General features: G+C 42.1%; 1 protein-coding gene across 1 annotated transcript; it reads right to left on the reverse strand.

Annotated features, from left to right (window-relative positions):
* Window positions 1–7534: 7534 nt before the first annotated feature.
* C1GALT1C1 (C1GALT1 specific chaperone 1) lies at window positions 7535–11806 on the reverse strand. The gene is made up of 2 exons (XM_002832063.5): window positions 11469–11806; window positions 7535–8755 (listed from the first exon to the last, which is right to left on the reverse strand). Exon 2 carries the CDS (start codon window positions 8748–8750, stop codon window positions 7794–7796), a length of 957 nt encoding a protein of 318 aa, XP_002832109.2. The 5' UTR covers window positions 8751–8755; window positions 11469–11806; the 3' UTR covers window positions 7535–7793.
* Between the last annotated feature and the right edge of the window lie 5283 nt (window positions 11807–17089).

Raw genomic sequence — 17089 nt, forward strand, 5'->3', positions numbered from 1 at the left:
TTAGTTCTAATGCTGCTGCATGCAAATTTTGTTTAAAACCAAAATTGACTCTTCACATCTGGACTAGATTGGACATGGTGAGGAGGCTGGAAGGAAAGTCCTTTTTGCTCTGTAGGCTGTGGACAGCTTTCTTAAGAGTTGACATCCAGGATTAAGAAAAAGTTTTCTTTTGCGTGACTAAATTCTTTCTACAGTTTGCTTGTGTAAGCATTTTAGATTTAAGCAAGTTCAACTTGAAATATATTTGAATATAAAGCAGAAACAGCTTCATTTAATGGGATAACAGCAATCTCTAACCCATCAAATTAATATCTACTAAATAGCTTCCAAAAAGCACTGACTGGAAAATATTTTTCACTAGCATGGCTTTATTCAGTTTCAAAAACAGTAGGGGCTAAAATGTTTGGACATTTATCCTGCATTTATTTTCTGTTTCACAAGGTTAAAATTTTATATTTTGTAAAGTGTCTGAAAAGGAGTCCACAAAGTATTTCTGCTTTCTTGCTCCTGAATGCAAGGTCTGAGAGAAGGCACATGGCCTCATTAGCTTCTGGGTGTTGTCAAACCCAGTCGTCTCTCAAGTACCAAATGCCCAGATACATTTATTGGGATGCAGGAATCCCACTTAAGCAGCGGTTTTTGCTGATATAAAGACAAACATCTTGATTAAAGTGTAGGGAGACAGAAACCATACCAATTTGGGCAATTTTGGCTCTAATGTCTAATTTGTTGTGAAAGGGGAAGATGTTCTAAGCTAATGTTCTTAAAAGTAACTTATGAATTTCTTAAAAATAGTTTTTAAAAAGCTGTTTCAGGAAAAGCTGTTATCTCAAAACAATGAAAGAGTTCCCCTAATTTGAATATTCAATACCAGCTGTTATTCACATCAATATTTTAACATTTTACCATCAAGATATTTAATACAAAGGATTGATACATATTTAACTGTTTAGAATTCTAGTTAAACTTGTCCAGATGAGTAAGAGGGAAGGAGAAATAACATTCTCCAAGTACCTACCATGTGCACAAGTTCTACTTATATATCTTGCTTAATCTTAGCAATGATTCCATGAGGTAGATTTTAACTCTCATTTTACAAACGAAGAAACTAAGGCTCATAGAGGTCATACAACTTCAGGAAAGGGGAGAGTTTTCTGCAAAACTCTCCCCTTGTATTTCATAAAATGTTAAATCTTGGCCCAAATTCAAATCACCATCTTTATGGGTTATTGGAGAGAGGTATAAGTTGGCAAGACACTGTTCCACAGTGGGAAAATATGGGTAGGATTTGAATGAGTAAGAGTGGGATGCTTGCACAGTATCATATTTGTGTGGCTGGAGTAATGTTTTTCTGTTTCCCTCTTAGACAGCAAAGTGGAGTGGGAGAATCTTGAAATTGAACTCAGTCCTGAGGTCTGATTTTCCTATTATTAGTCACTTTCAAGCCAGGTGATTTGTGACCATTTAAATGTTATGCTATTTCAAAGTCTTCTACATCTTTAGAAAAGGACATGAGGGAGGGTTAGTTAAGTGGGGCAATGAGAATGTAGAGTGTAATGTGCAAAAGCAGGACTAGCAGTTGCTTTGAAGATATCTGGGGAAGGCCGGGCACGGTGGTTCACGCCTGTAATCCCAGTACTTTGGGAGGCGGATCACGAGGTCAGGAGATCGAGATCATCCTGGCTAACATGTGAAACCCCGTCTATACTAAAAATACAAAACATTAGCCGGGCGCAGTGGTGGGCGCCTGTAGTCCCAGCTACTCGGGAGGCTGAGGCAGGAGAGTGGCATGAACCCGGGAGGTGGAGCTTGCAGTGAGCTGAGATTGCACCACTGCATTCCAGCCTGGACAACAGAGCGAGACTCCGTCTCAAAAAAACAACCAAACAAACAAAAAACAAAAATTAGCCGGGCATGGTGGCACGTGCCTGTAATCCCAGCACTTTGGGAGGCCAAGGTGGGTGGATCATGAGGTCAGAAGATTGAGACCACCCTGGCCAACATGGTGAAATCCCGTCTCTACTAAAAATACAAAAAAAAAAAATTAGCCAGGAATTAGCCAGGCGTGGTGGCGCGTGCCTGTAATCCCAGCTACGCAGGAGGCTGAGGCAGGAGATTTGCTTGAACCCGGGAGGCGGAGGTTGCAGTGAGCCGAGATTGTGCCACTGCACTCCAGCCTGGACGACAGAGCAAGACTCCGTCTAAAAAAAAAAAAAAAGATATTAAAATTAATGACAAGAAGAGTTTGGGTTCAGTTATAATTTAAGGGAAAAAACATTGAGGGGCCTAATCTACATTTTGCTCCAGATCCAATGATTTAATTTTTGCGAAGAAAAATCCAGTGATTCAACTCATGCAAGGAGATAGCCTGGGGCTTGCTAAAAGTCAGGTTGCAGTTTCCATTGCATTCAGGAAAATCAGAAAAATAAATACAACTTTTAGAAGAAACTTTAAGTTTTCTCCCATTCACATTTAGCCCTTGGGGTCTCATATTTCTGGACTTGCTTAGACCTATGATATCTAATATGGTAGCCACTGCCCATCCATATGTGGCCACTGAGAACTTGAAATGTGACTAGTTTGAATTAAGATGTGCTGTAACTGTAAAATACACCCTGGATTTCAAAGACTTAATAAATAATGTAAATTATCTATTCTTTCCTGTTGATTATATGTTGAAATGATAATATTTTGGATATGTCTGGGTTAAATAAAATATATTACTAAAAGTAATTTTACCTTTGTCTTTACTTTTTAAATGTGACTATTAGAAAATGTGAAATTAAAGGCTGGGCGCGGTGGCTCACGCCTGTAATCCCAGCACTTTGGGAGGCCGAGGTGGGCGGATCACGAGGTCAGGAGATCGAGACCATCCTGGCTAACACGGTGAAACCTCGTCTCTACTAAAAATACAAAAAATGAGCCGGGCGCAGTGGCAGGTGCCTGTAGTCCCAGCTACTCGGGAGGCTGAGGCAGGAGAATGGCGTGAACCCGGGAGGCGGAGCTTGCAGTGAGCCGAGATTGCGCCACTGCACTCCAGCCTGGGCGACAGAGTGAGACTCCCTCTCAAAAGAAAGAAAGAATATGTGAAATTATATATGGCTCATGTTTTATCTATTGGACGGCGATGGGTTGGAGAAAAGGCAGTATTCCCTGAAGCTTCGTGCTAGAGGCAAGTGCTTTAAAGTGGTAAGTATGAAAAAGATTCTCAGTGCCAGCATTCAGTCTTCCATCAAGCCAGGAAGTTTTTCCCTCTTCCCCTCAGATGGTACAGGGGTGGTATTTTGACTATTAGAATATTTCCATTAATTCAACACTTTGGGTAACTAGGTGGATGTCTGTATCATTCACTCACTAGATCAAAGCATTTTTTTTCTAATGGAAGTCTGTCACTCATTAAAGGCAGTTATCCTATTTATCTCTCTAAAACCTGAGTCTTATTTTTAAGTCCTGCTCTTTCTGCTAGGGTTTTTGCCAAATTTCCAAAGCAATGGCATAACCAATGTGGCTATTCTTGCATGTAATCAGTAGAAACCTAAAGAAATGGGAACTATGTGGGTTAGAAGAAATAGCATTTATCAGGCAGGGCACAGTGGCTCATGCCTGTATTCCCAGCACTTTGGGAGGCCAACACGGGTGGATTACTTGAGGTCAGGAATTTGAGACCAGCCTGGCCAACATGGTGAAATCCTGTCTCTACTAAAAATACAAAAATTAGCTGAGTGTGGTGGCGTATGCCTGTAATCCCAGCTATTTGGGAGGCTGAGGCAGAAGAAACGCTTGAACTCAGGAGGCAGAGGTCGCGGTGAGCCAAGACCGTGCTACTGCACTCCAGCCTGGGCAAAAAAAAAAAAGCATTGATCAAATCCAGGAATTTTAAGACAAAAGGGCTGACCACTATATTCTAGTACTACATTATTAAATTAGTTTGTCTTATTGCTCATGCAAAGCTTATGTGAAATGATTATTTGACTATGATGAATGATGAGTTTGGGCTCCTTCTGCTTTCCACAAAGTACCAGGCCTACTGCCTACTGTTGACCTCACAGATACCCAATATACACAAAGAAAATTATAGTGTATGGATGCCACACTAGTAAAGCTGGATTTTTTTTATTATGGTAGAGACCCTAGAGATACACTATTTCATCATTTTATACTTTCCAAACAAGTCATTTTCCCATTACCCTTTAAATGCTTTATAGTATTCTATTTTTGGTGATATTAGAATAATTGAGTATAGTTATTTTTTTGTCATTTTTTTCAAACTTGTAAAAACTGTCAAGTATAGTTATTTTTAAAATTTGGGGCAATATTTTTTTGGGGGGGGAGCTGATAAACATTGCTGAATGTCTTTGTATGCCAAAAGAAAGCTAACTTCTATAAACATATGCTTCTCACATAACCACTCAGGCAAGTACTGAGTGCATCAAAGTCAGCCCATGCCAAAAGGAACACAATATTCTTTTTTTTTTTTTTTTTTTTTTGAGATGGAGTTTCGCTCTTGTCCCCCAGGCTGCAGTGCAATGGCACGATTTTGGCTCACTGCAACCTCCACCTCCCAGGTTCAAGCAATTCTTCTGCCTCAGCCTCCCGAGTAGCTGGGATTACAGGTGCCTTCCACCACACCCAGCTAGTTTTTCTATTTTTAGTAGACACAGGGTTTCACCATGTTGGCCAGGCTGGTCTTGAATTCCTGACCTTAGGTGATCCGCCAGCCTCAGCCTCCCAAAGTGCTGAGATTACAGGCATGAGCCACTGTGCCCAGCCAGAACACAATATTCTTAACAAATGAAAGGGAAATTAGTGGTACATCATCATTAGACTCTATTTTCAGCAACTTTTCTATTACAGGTATGCCCTGCTTTAAGAACACCCAATAACTGAGTTTGTTTAAATGCATTATAGAAAAATCTGGGCATTATGAATCAGATTTGATACACAAGCAACCTTTTAGCTTACTCCCCTGCCAGCCCACCGCCCCCAGAAAATAGCCAAGGGGTCTAAATCTATATTTTGCTCCAGATCCAATGTTTTACTTTTGAAAAGGAAGATTCAGTGATTGAACTCACACAAGGCAATGGTCTGGGGCCTGCTAAAAGTCATGCTGTGGTTTCCATTGCATTTGAGACAACCAGACAAATACAACTTTTAGAGGAAACTTCAAGTTTTCTCTTATTCACATCTCAGCCAGGAGTGGGATCTTACACTTAGAATTGCTTAGACCTGTGCTGTCCAATATGACAGCCACTAGCTGTATGTAGAGTATATTCACAATCCCAATCAATTTCCATCAGACCTCCATTTTTTCCAACTCTCTCATCATGAGTGGGGTTAGGGTTATTGTTTTTGGTTACTGAATATATTATTTTTCTATGTAAAGCTAACAGACATATATGGTGATCAAATCTGTAACCACAACCTCAGTAGTACTATTTTCTGTTATTGATTCAGATTTTATCTGCAAGACTGGCTGCAAGTAAGTTCAGAGAGACAGCATATTATTTGAGACACCTAACATTTCGTTAAAAAAATACTCATGTATCAGCCAGGCGCAGTGACTCACGCCTGTAATCCCAGTACTTTGGGAGGCCGAGGCAGGCAGATCACCTGAGGTCAGGAGCTTGAGAACAGCCTGATCAACATGGAGAAACCCTGTCTCTACTAAAAATACAAAATTAGCCGGGCGTGGTGGCACATGCCTGTAATCCCAGCTACTCGGGAGGCTGAGGCAGGAGAATCGCTTGAACCCGGGAGGTGGAGGTTGCGGTGAGCCGAGATCGCGCCATTGCACTCCAACCTGGGCAACAAGAGCGAAACTCCGTCTCAAAAAAAAAACAAAACAAAACAAAACAAAACAAAACTCATGTATAAAGATACAATCAAGAGCATCAATTTGGCTTAAAAGGTAATGTTACCTTAGTACTCATTAGCAAAACAATGCAATGCATTCTGACATCTTTATGATGATACTCTGATATACTAATGTAAGTGAAGATGATAAATGCAATAGAAAAATTTTAAATATACTGGTGTTGGGGGCAAGGTGACACATAAGCTGTGTCACACTCTGAGAGATACTGTTTATTACTGTACTCACACTGAACATGACTTGATTGTAGTAATTGCATCTGAGACCACATATTAGGGGGTTTCATAAAGGGGTTTTGTTATTCTTCAAAACTAATAACGCTTCATCTTAACCAAAACCCTCAATGAGAATAATCAGAAATAAAGCAAAGTTTTACACACTACCCTGAGGATCAATAACTTCAAGCCCAAGGCCATCTTAAGGAAATTTTCTTTCTGGTTTGCTAAAGCTGTGGGAGACCATTACCATCATGAGGCCAGTCACAAGAAATATTGATCTCTAAAATGTCATGCTCTAACACTCTACAGGGACTCACAGCATGTGCTGGCCAGATTATAGAACAAGTCAGCTCTAAGTATTTCACACATTTATCAGTACAGGAGCTATTGCATTTACCACTGGATTAAGTTTCTGAGTAGCCATTGAAATTTGGGAAAAGGTATGGTAATGCAAAGTAGATAGGTTAGGACCTCCACACTGAAAACAGATATGGTACAGCTGTGAACATGGGAAAAATCCCTGAACTTGTACAAGGAAACAAAATCCAGAACAGGCTGGGCGCGGGGACTCATGCCTGTAATCTCAGAACTTTGGGAGGCCGAGGCGGGTGGATCACCTGAGGTCAGGAGTTCGAGACCTGCCTGGCCAACATGGCAAAACCCCATCTCTACTAAAAATACAAAAAATTAGCCAGGTGTGGTGGTGGGCACCTGTAATCCCAGCTATTTGGAAGGCTGAGGCAGGAGAATTGCTTGAAACCAGGAGGCAGAGGTTGCAGTGAGCCGAGATTGTGCCATTGCACTCCAGTCTGGGCGACAGAGCAAAACTCCGTGTCAAAAAAACAAAACAAAACAAAATACAGAACAGAGTCAACTCAGGTAAGTGAAACTGCCAGATGGCCAAAACAAGTTCTTCAAATTTCCACAGAACTCATTGACCCAGCAGGACTACATTTTTATCCAAATTGCAGCTGGGAGCTTGATTAACTGAGAAACAACACAATTAAATGACATGACATTCTTCATAGGCACCAATCCAATGTCAGTATCTGCAGGCTGAAGTACAGATAGTTACACTGAAATTGTGTATGCTCTGAGGAATGACACTAAATTAGCTTCCAGGAAAATTACTCAATTTTGTAAGTAATTTTCAGTTTTTTTTCTCAGGGATATTTTTCAACTTTCACTTTAATTTTCTTTAGTTGCTTAGTTGTACATTTTGAGAAGGCAAATCCATTGGAATTTGGGGAGGCTTAGAACATAAATCAGTATTAGAAGTAAAGGGAACACACAGCTAAAAGTTTTACTTTAATCACAAATTCACAACTAGAGATATCATTTGCATATCTTAGAATGCTAAAGACCTGTTAAAATTTTTTAACCGATCAGCAAAAATATGTGCCCCACAGATTTCTAATGTTCATAATTTAGAATTTATCACATATAATATTTATTAATACTTTATTTGCAAAATTATTCTTAAAACACTTCTTTCCAACACATTTACAATGTTCATGTGTTTTAAAGAAAAAAACCACCCTCATTTAAAAATGTACTACTAACTTTAATGTGTGGTTATACCAGTGCCACCAAATTAGAAAAGAAAAAGAAACATACAGCTGTATTGGATATGTAGTTACTACTACAAATAATGACAACACATGTCCTATACAATGATCATATTCATGCTTTTCTACCACTTCTCAGTCATTGTCAGAACCATTTGGAGGTAAGAAAACCAATGCATCATTGAAAATGTGCCCAAATGCCCTAAGGCGGTATACCCCATACATCATCACATGCATCTGATTTGGAGTCAGTCCATTAAAAGTAACAGCCATATCTGAACAACAGCCTTCTACTACCTGGTTGGGGTGATAAGTCATTGCCTCTTTAATAGAAAGCCCAACAGATTTGGTATTAAATACATCTTTTCCATCAGCATCTTCTGCATTTTCTGCAAACACTCCAGCATATTTCAGGCAAACTGCTAGCTGTTTATCTTCAGATGTCTTCCAAATCATCCCTCCCTGTTCAGGACACTTTTCAGGGATACTGAGAAGGCTGTTAAGTCTTTTCATTGATTCTATACTTAAGACAATTCCTCCTTCCATACCCACATATTCAAGGTCTCCAGATTTTATAGTGTGGCCTAGATAGAAAGGCTGTGATGGATCCTTTTTTAACAAAAAATACTTTAGGTTTTCAATGATAGCAAACGTAGTGGGGCGTGCAAGGAAGAACCAGTTGTATTGGTCTCTATACTTATCAAAGGCGTATTTGTAAGCTTTTCTCATCATTAACCACATGTCATTTGTGTCCATATTAATTGACTCAAACACTTTAACATTTTCAGAACTGAAGAACTCTGCTTTGTCACAGTGTTTGGTCCAAGTCTCCTTTACTGCAGCCCAAAGACTCACATCTTTGGGTTTTACAAGGATAATACAGTATACTCGAAAGCTCTTACTGAGCTCCATGCGCTCATCCTCTGAAATTTTCAAGATATCTTCTTTGTTAGGAGCTTGTAGGTGATGATGCTCATGGTGGTGCATTCTATTTCCATGACCAATCCTAATGTGTCCTAGCATAGTGATCAAAGCACAGAAAATGCTTCCAAGCATCACACCCTTCAAAAAGGAGCTGCTTTCAGAAAGCATTTTTCCTATAAAGAAGAAAAAGACTCTTAAAATACTTAATAGAAAAAGATTGTCTATAAATTTGATTTGGTATTCCTTATATACTTAAATTTTGCTCTTAATGTTTTTTTTAAAAGGTTCCCAAGCTTGAAATCAAGTTAGTTGCATATAGTACAAAAGACTCTCAAAATCTTTAGCTTCCAATGGAATCTGATTACTGTTTAGTATAAACTGGAACTCTGCAACAACTCCTCTATGGAGAAGTTTGTTTTGCACTTCATCTATGGGGATTTAATTAACCCTTGAAACCAGTGTTACAGAGGTTATCCATCCACCATTCTCTTTAAAGAATTTCACATCACAAGCTTGCATTATTTAAATACCTCTAAAAATGTAGTGGACTTTTACACCAAAACCTTGGATTGAACAGATAAAACCACCTATAAATGGCAAATCACCAATGGTATTGTGCTGACATTTCTGTTCTCAACATAGTGCTTTCTTTAACTGATGGCTGTCCTTAAGTGTTTTGAGTAAAACCAAGTTTCTTGAGAATAACACCATATATGTTAATATTTACCCTTTTGTTTCTAAAACTAAATGGTTTCCAATACAATATCCCAACTATTGATGTAATAGAAGTCCATAATAAAAAGTTACATTTTTGGATCAAAAAGGAATATTGATAGATATATCTGGGGCCCATTAATAAACATTTTTATTTCCTCAAAAGGAATTTTCTTCTTTGGGGAAGTAAAAATGGAAAAATTTATACTTTTATTTCAATTAGAAATTAAGAGCCGGGTGCAGTGGCTCATAGCTGTTATCTCAGCACTTTGGGAGGCTGAGGCGGGTGGATCCCTTGAGCTCAGTAGTTCGAGACCAGCCTGGGCAACATGGTGAAACCTTGTCTCTACCCAAAATCCAAAAAATTAGCCAGACGTGGTGGTGGGTGCCTGTAATCCCAGCTACTCGGGAGGCTGAGGCACAAGAATCCCTTGAACTCGGGAGGCGGAGGCTGCAGTGAGCTGTGATCTCACCACGGGACTCCAGCCAGGGCATCAGAGTGAGACTCTGTCTCAGAAAAAATAAATAAATAAAATAAATTAAAAGCTGACATTAAATATACTTGTTGAAAAAAATTGTATGTTAACCATTTATTCTAGTAAAGGCTGAATTTTCCAATCTTCCCTCCATCTTCAGAAAAAAGCGATCTATTGAGCTACTTAGACTTCCCAGTTTTCTCTTATGGTTGAAAGGAGCCTTAGAAAGCTACCCAATGTCAGTCACTTCTCTCATTTTACAGAGAGGAAATGGAAGTCCACAGAGGTTAAATAACTGACTCAGTCACACAGTTAGACAGTGGTATAAGTGGACTAGAAACCACATTTCTCAATATCAGTTTAATGGTTTTTTTCCATTACAGAAGAATAATTGCCATAGTGCTTCTACCACATTAGAGTTTAATAAATGGGTTACTGAATATCCTTGTTTTCATACAAATGGAAAAAAGTGGGATCTGTTGACCATAACTGATATTTTGCACCCAACAGCACCATATTGCTACAAGGAAACCACTCCTATGGTTTTCTGCTACAGGAAATGGAATTTTGACTTCTACCAGAAAGACAAGGTGTGGAATAGCTTGGCAGAAGTAATTTCTGAGCGGTGGGTGGGGCAAGAGCCAGGAAGACTTTCCTGTGTCACTCACAGAACTTGGTCAATAAACACAGTTCCAAGAAGAGAAGTGACAGAAAACAAGCTCTGCATAATATTAGAATTGTCGGCTGTGCGCGGTGGCTCATGCCTGTAATCCCAGCACTTTGGGAGGCCGAGGCGGGCGGATCACCTGAGGTAAGGAGTTCAAGACCAGCCTGGCCAACATGGTGAGACCCTGTCTCGACTAAAAATACAAAAATTAGCCGGGCATGGTGGCATATGACTGTAATCCCAGCTACTCAGGAGGCTGAGGCAGGAGAATAGCTTGAACCCGGGAGGCGGAGGTTGCAGTGAGCCAAGATCGCACCACAGCACTCCGGCCTGGGCGACAAGAGCGAGACTCTGTCTCAAAAAAAAAAAAAAAAAAAAAATTGTCAGGTGCACTCTAAAATTAATTTATATAGGATTTTTGTATTTCATGTCACGCAGTTTTCATTATTTCTGGCCAATACATAATTCACACATGTTTCTTTGCTCAATTATGGCATATGTGTCAGACTTCTTCCTGATGGTGATCCTACTCCTGGCTGCAAAAATAGTGATCAAAACTCAGTAAGTCTACACATTTTAAATAAAATAATTTGCAAAAATTATTCTAAGGAGATTTTTTCCCCATCAGAGAGGCAGAAAATATAACACTAGGGATGCATATGACAGGATACTTTCTACAGAAGGAAACTTAAAACTGCACACGAGCACAAATGAAACAGAAACTACCCCAATGGTTTTTAGATGAACCTTTTTGGGTGAAGGTAGTTGGGGTGAAGTACGGAAAACGAAGACGAAATAGGGAAGAGAAGTGAGAGGGAGGACATGGTAACCTCGAGATCCCTCTGAGGGACCAAGAGAGCGCCCCCAGGAAGAAGACTCTCGGTCTCCTGTGCTGACAATCCTCCCGCTGCACCTGCCCAAGCATCCCGCGTGGAGCATGCTGGGAGAGGGCTGGGGCCCAGGCCTCCCCCAAGAGAGGGAGGGGAGTCAGGGTGCGCTTGGGGTGGGGGTCGAGGCCCCGCCACTCACCCGCGTCTAGAACGGCTTGGGGGCAGGAAAGCGCAGCCGCGCACGGGTTTCCTCTCAAGTTGGCGCACCACTCGGTTACGCTCCGGGCCGGGCTGTTCTAGCTGCAGGCGGTGTCCTCTCGTTGGTCTCGCTAAAGGTGGGGAGGGCCAGGAAACGAGCGCCGCGAAGGCAGGGGTAGTGGGGTGGGGCAAAGGAGCCCGCAGCTGGGCGGAGCCGTCCGTTTGCCCGCCCGCGCAGGCGTCAGAAGGGCCGGCGCGCCAGCTGCGCGCACACTGCGTGCCCTTTCTCCCCGCCCCCTGCCGAGTTCAGAGACTTGCTATAGGCCTGCGTGACCCGAACGCTCTCCTTTACCCAACGGGACGCCCAGAAAGGACGCCGTGCGTACAACTCGCTGACACCTCCCACTTCACTTTCCTGGCGTGGTAGTTGCGAGAGTGAGAGATTCGTGTTCCTGGTGTCGCTTTTTATCAGACCTCTTGATGTTTTCTCTGATGTACCCCTGCGTCCTTGAATCCCCTCATATTGCCCACCCCCCCAGTGCTCCTGGGCTGAGACCAAAACGCAAGCCACTGAAATAGTCACGTAATTATGACACCAACGGTTTCCTATTATTATTGGAATGAGATCTGAAGCCCCACTGCCTGGAATCCAATCCTGTCTTCACCACACCTTTTGATATCCCGGGAAAATTACTTCACCTCGCTGTGCCTCAGTTCCCTCATTTGTAAAGTACAGAAAATGTCACAGGACTGCCTATTTCATAGAAAATTAGATGAGATAGTGCATATGACTCCCTTAGCAAAATTTCAAGCCTAGAGTAAGCATTTACTAAAAGGTACTGGCTGTTACTATTCACCCCAGTATTTCTAGTACTTAACCACAGTGCCAGCACGCAGTGGACAGTAAATATTAGTGGAATTAATGAATATTAGAACTACAGCTGAGGAACCAGGCCTAAAAAGGATAAGGAAATTTCAAAAGTCCACACAGCAAATTAATGGCAGAGGTGGGACTGGAATCCAGGTGTTTTTTTTTTTTTTTTTTTTTTGAGACGGAGTTTCACTCTTGTTGCCCAGGCTGGAGTGCAATGAATGGCACGATCTCGGCTCACTGCAACCTCTGCCTCCCGGGTTCAAGCGATTCTTCTACCTCAGCCTCCCTAGTAGCTGGGATTACAGGCGCCCGCCACCACGCCCGGCTAATTTTTGTATTATTAGTAGAGACGGGGTTGGCCAGGCTGGTCTTGAATTCCTGAACTCAGGTGATCCACCTGCCTCGGCCTCCCAAAGTGCTGGGATTACCGGCTTGAGCCACTGCGCCCAGCCCCCTGGTCTTCTAATTAAGAGTGCAGAGCTCTCTTTCCACGAAATATTTGATGTGTCTTTTTTTTTTTTTTTTTTGAGACCGAGTTTCGTTCTTTTTGCCCAGGCTGGGGTGCAATGGCGGGATCTCAGTTCACTGCAGCCTCCGCCTCCCGGGTTCAAGTGATTCTCCTGCCTCAGCCTCCCAAGTGGCTAGGATTACAGGCATGCGCCACCACGTCTGGTTAATTTTTTTTTTTTTTTTTAGTAGAGACAGGGTTTCGCCGTGTTGGCCAGGCTGGCCTCGAACTCCTGACCTCAGGTGTTCCACCCGCCTCGGCCTTCCATAGTGCTGGGATTACAGGTGTGAGCCATCAATCTGTCTTTTAAAATTCATTTTTGGCCAGGCACAGTGGCTCACGCCTGTAATCCCAACACTGTGGGAGGCCGAGGCGGGTGGATCACCTGAGGTCAGGAGATCGAGACCATCCTGGCTAACACGGTGAAACCCCATCTCTACTGAAAATACAAAAAATTAGCCGGGCGTGGTGGCGGGCGCCTGTAGTCCCAGCTACTCGGGAGGCTGAGGCAGGAGAATGCCGTGAACCCAGGAGGCGGAGCTTGCAGTGAGCCGAGATAGCGCCCCTGCAGTCTGGCCTGGGCAAAAGAGCGAGACTCCGAGGCGGGCGGATCACAAGGTCAGGAGATCGAGACCATCCTGCCTAACACGGTGAAACCCCATCTCTACTAAAAATACAAAAAATTAGCTGGGCGAGGTGGCGGGCGCCTGTAGTCCCAGCTACTCGGGAGGCTGAGGCAGGAGAATGGCGTGAACCCCGGGGGGCGGAGCTTGCAGTGAGCCGAGATAGCGCCACTGCACTCCAGCCTGGGCGACAGAGCGAGACTCCGTCTCAAAAAAAAAATAAAAATAAAAATAAAAAAATAAATAAAATAAAAATTAGTCGGGCGTGGTGGCTCACGCTTGTAATCCCAGCTACTCGGGAGGCTGAGGCAGGAGAATTGCTTGAACCTAGGAGGCGGAGGTTGCAGTGAGCCGAGATCGTGCCACTGCACTCCAGCCTGGGAGAGTGAGCAAGATTCCATCTCAAAAAAAAAAAAAAAAAAAAAATTCATTTTTGTGGCAGAAGGCTTTTTGCTAAAAAGCCCAAATTTTTACAATTATTTAAAGTGTATTGTTACTAGGTTCCATTAAGATAAAATTGAGTGGTGACTTACTCGGGCCTGAGTTCCTAAAGACACACATGTATTTGAGTGTTGTCAGTGACCTAGTTTAAGTAGACTGAAGGTTTCAGGGAACTCTGAAACAATGAACAAATATATTGTAGGTAGTTACTATCCTGGCAACACTACCTTAAAATCTGGAGATACAGTGGTGAGCAAAATAAGTACCCTGACTTCATGGAGCTGTCAGTCAAGCGGGGAAGAAAGACTTTAAACAATTTGTTACAAATAATTATAATGGTGGTATGTTTTCTAAAGGAATACCAAAATGAATTTTATTTCTGACAGTGGGCCCCCTGGAAAAGAAAAAATGAATTTTAGAACTGGAAAAGAATTTAAGACTGCGGAATATTTTCATTATATTTTGTTAAGTAATATAGTCTTTATTTCACATATTATATAAAATATATATAATATGTGAAACAAATAGTTAAGTGAAACAAATTGCAGAATACTGCATATTATATGATTATGTTTTGGTGGAAACAAACGTGTGCACATAGGTTTGATCTGTTCGTATGAACAAAGAGAGTTATGGAAGAATGCTTAGCAAGCTCTTAATATTGATTACATCAGGAGATTGAGGTGGGGATGATTAGCTTTGTCTTTATACATCCTTGTATTGCATTGTTTCACTGGTTATAAACAAGCACTTTTGAATTTGAAGGCCAGCAAATAAAAGGACCTTAAAATTAAGGGACAAAAAGAAAAAAAAAGAAAAGATACCAATAAAAATATCTTTTAAAGAATGCAGAGAACCAGTCTGTCCTTGCAAAAAGGGACCAGGAAGGACAGAAATGACACTTAGAATTCAGACTGTGAGGAAGAGGCAATATAAAATGTTTCTCCTAGAAAATAAGGGCACCTATTTGAGATGATGAATATGTTCATTAGCTTGATTATGGTAATCATTTCACAGTGTATACATATAGCAAATCATCACATTGTGCACTTTAATTGTATACATTTATTTGTCAAACATACCTCAATGAAGCTGGAAAAAAATAAAATGATTCTTCTTTTAGTATAGAAAAGTACTGTATACCAAACTGGAAGTATTAATATAAGAGCAGTGCTTCTTATACTGGTTGGTAATTTTAAAAAATATTATTTAAAAAATGACACAAGAGGCCAGGCATGGTGGCTCACACCTGTAATCCCAGCACTTTGGGAGGCCGAGGCAGGCAGATCACCTGAGGTCAGGAGATCGAGACCATCCTGGTTAAGACAGTGAAACCCCGTCTCTACTAAAAATACAAAAAATTAGCCAGGCGTGGTGGCACGCGCCTGTAGTCCCAGCTACTTGGAAGGCTGAGGCAGGAGAATTGCTTGAAACCGGGAAGCGGAGATTGTAGTGAGCCGAGATCATGCCATTGCACTGCAGCCTGGGTGACAGAGAGAGACTCCGTCACACACACACATAAAAAATTGACACAAGATGCTCTGAAACAGAATAAACCATGGGATTTTCAACACCAAAAGCGCTGTTAATGAGAAATTGTCTAAGAACCCAGTTCTTTACTTGACAAATAACTTACATATACTTAGCATTTTAAATAAAGTTAGTGAGATGATTGACTTATGGCTTTTTTTTTTTTTTTGAGACAGAATCTCACTCTGTCACTCAGGCTGGAGTGCAGTGATGTGATCTCGGCTCACTGCAACCTCCATCTCCCAGGTTCAACCAATTCTCCTGTCTCAGCCTCCCGAGCAGCTGGGACTACAGGTGCATGCCACCACGCCCGGCTAATTTTTGTGTTTTTAGTAGAAACAGGGTTTCACCACATTGGTCAGGCTGGTCTCGAACTCTCGACCTCAGGTGATCCACCTGCCTCGGCCTCCCAAAGTGCTGAGATTACAGGCGTGAGCCACCACGCCCAGCCGGTAATAGCGTTTTTTTTAAACAACATTCCATATCTCAGCCCTAATTTAAAAAACATGTGCAATTAGTATCTATTAAAATTAAGATGTTCATACTTTTTGGCCCAGCAAACCCATTCTAGTAATCTCTCCCACAGAAATGGGGCAAATGCATTATTGTTTTTTTGTTTCTGTTTTTGTTTTTTTTGTTTGTTTTTGTTTAGAGACAGGGTCTCACTCTGACACCCAGGCTGGAGTGTAGTGGTGCAATCATGGCTCACTACAGCCTCCAACTCCTAGGCTCAAGCAATCTTCCTGCCTCAGCCTTCCAAATATGGGGTCTACAGGCAGGCACCACCACCCTGGATAATGTTTTGTAGAGACAGGGGCTCGCTGTGTTGCCCAGGCTGGTCTTGAGTTCTGGCCTCAAGTAATTCTTCAGCCTCGGACTCACAAAGTGCTGAGATTACAGGCATGCGCCACTGTGTCGAGCCAGCAGTATTTTTTTTTTAACTTTCATTTTAGGTTAAGGGGTAATGTGCAGGTTTGTTATATAGGTAAACTGCATGTCTTGGGGGTTTGGCATACAAATTATTTTGTCACCCAGGTAATAAGCATAGTTCCCAACAGTTAGTTTTTTAATCTTCTCCTTTTCCCACCCTCCACCCTCAAGTAATCTCTGGTGTCTGTTGTTTCCCTCTTTGTGTCATGTGTTCTCGTTGTTTAACTCCCACTTATAAATGAGGGTGTGGGTGCGGTGGCTCACGCCTATAATCCCAGCACTTTGGGAGGCCAAAGCAGGCAAATCACCTGAGGTCAAGAGTTCGAAACCAGCCTGACCAATATGGTGAAACCCTGTCTCTACTAAAAATACAAAATTAGCCGGGCGTGGTGGTGCACGCCTGTAATCACAGCTACCTGGGAGGCTGAAGCAGGAGAATTGCTTGAACCTGGGAGGCAGAGGTTGCAGTGAGCCAAGATCACGCCATTGCATTCCAGCCTGGGCGACAAGAGTGAAACTCTGTCTCAAAAAAAGAAGAAAAAAAGGTGTGGTGCGGTGGCTCACGCCTGTAATCCCAGCACTTTGGGAGGCCAAGGCGGGCAGATTGCCTGAGGTCAGGAGTTTGAGACCAACCTGGCCAACATGGTGAAACCCCGTCTCTACTAAAAATAAAAAAAATTAGCCGGGCATGGTGGCACATAGCTGTAGTCCCAGCT

The sequence above is a fragment of the Pongo abelii genome, chromosome X (genome assembly GCF_028885655.2).
Source record: "Pongo abelii isolate AG06213 chromosome X, NHGRI_mPonAbe1-v2.0_pri, whole genome shotgun sequence".
NCBI lineage: Eukaryota > Metazoa > Chordata > Mammalia > Primates > Hominidae > Pongo > Pongo abelii.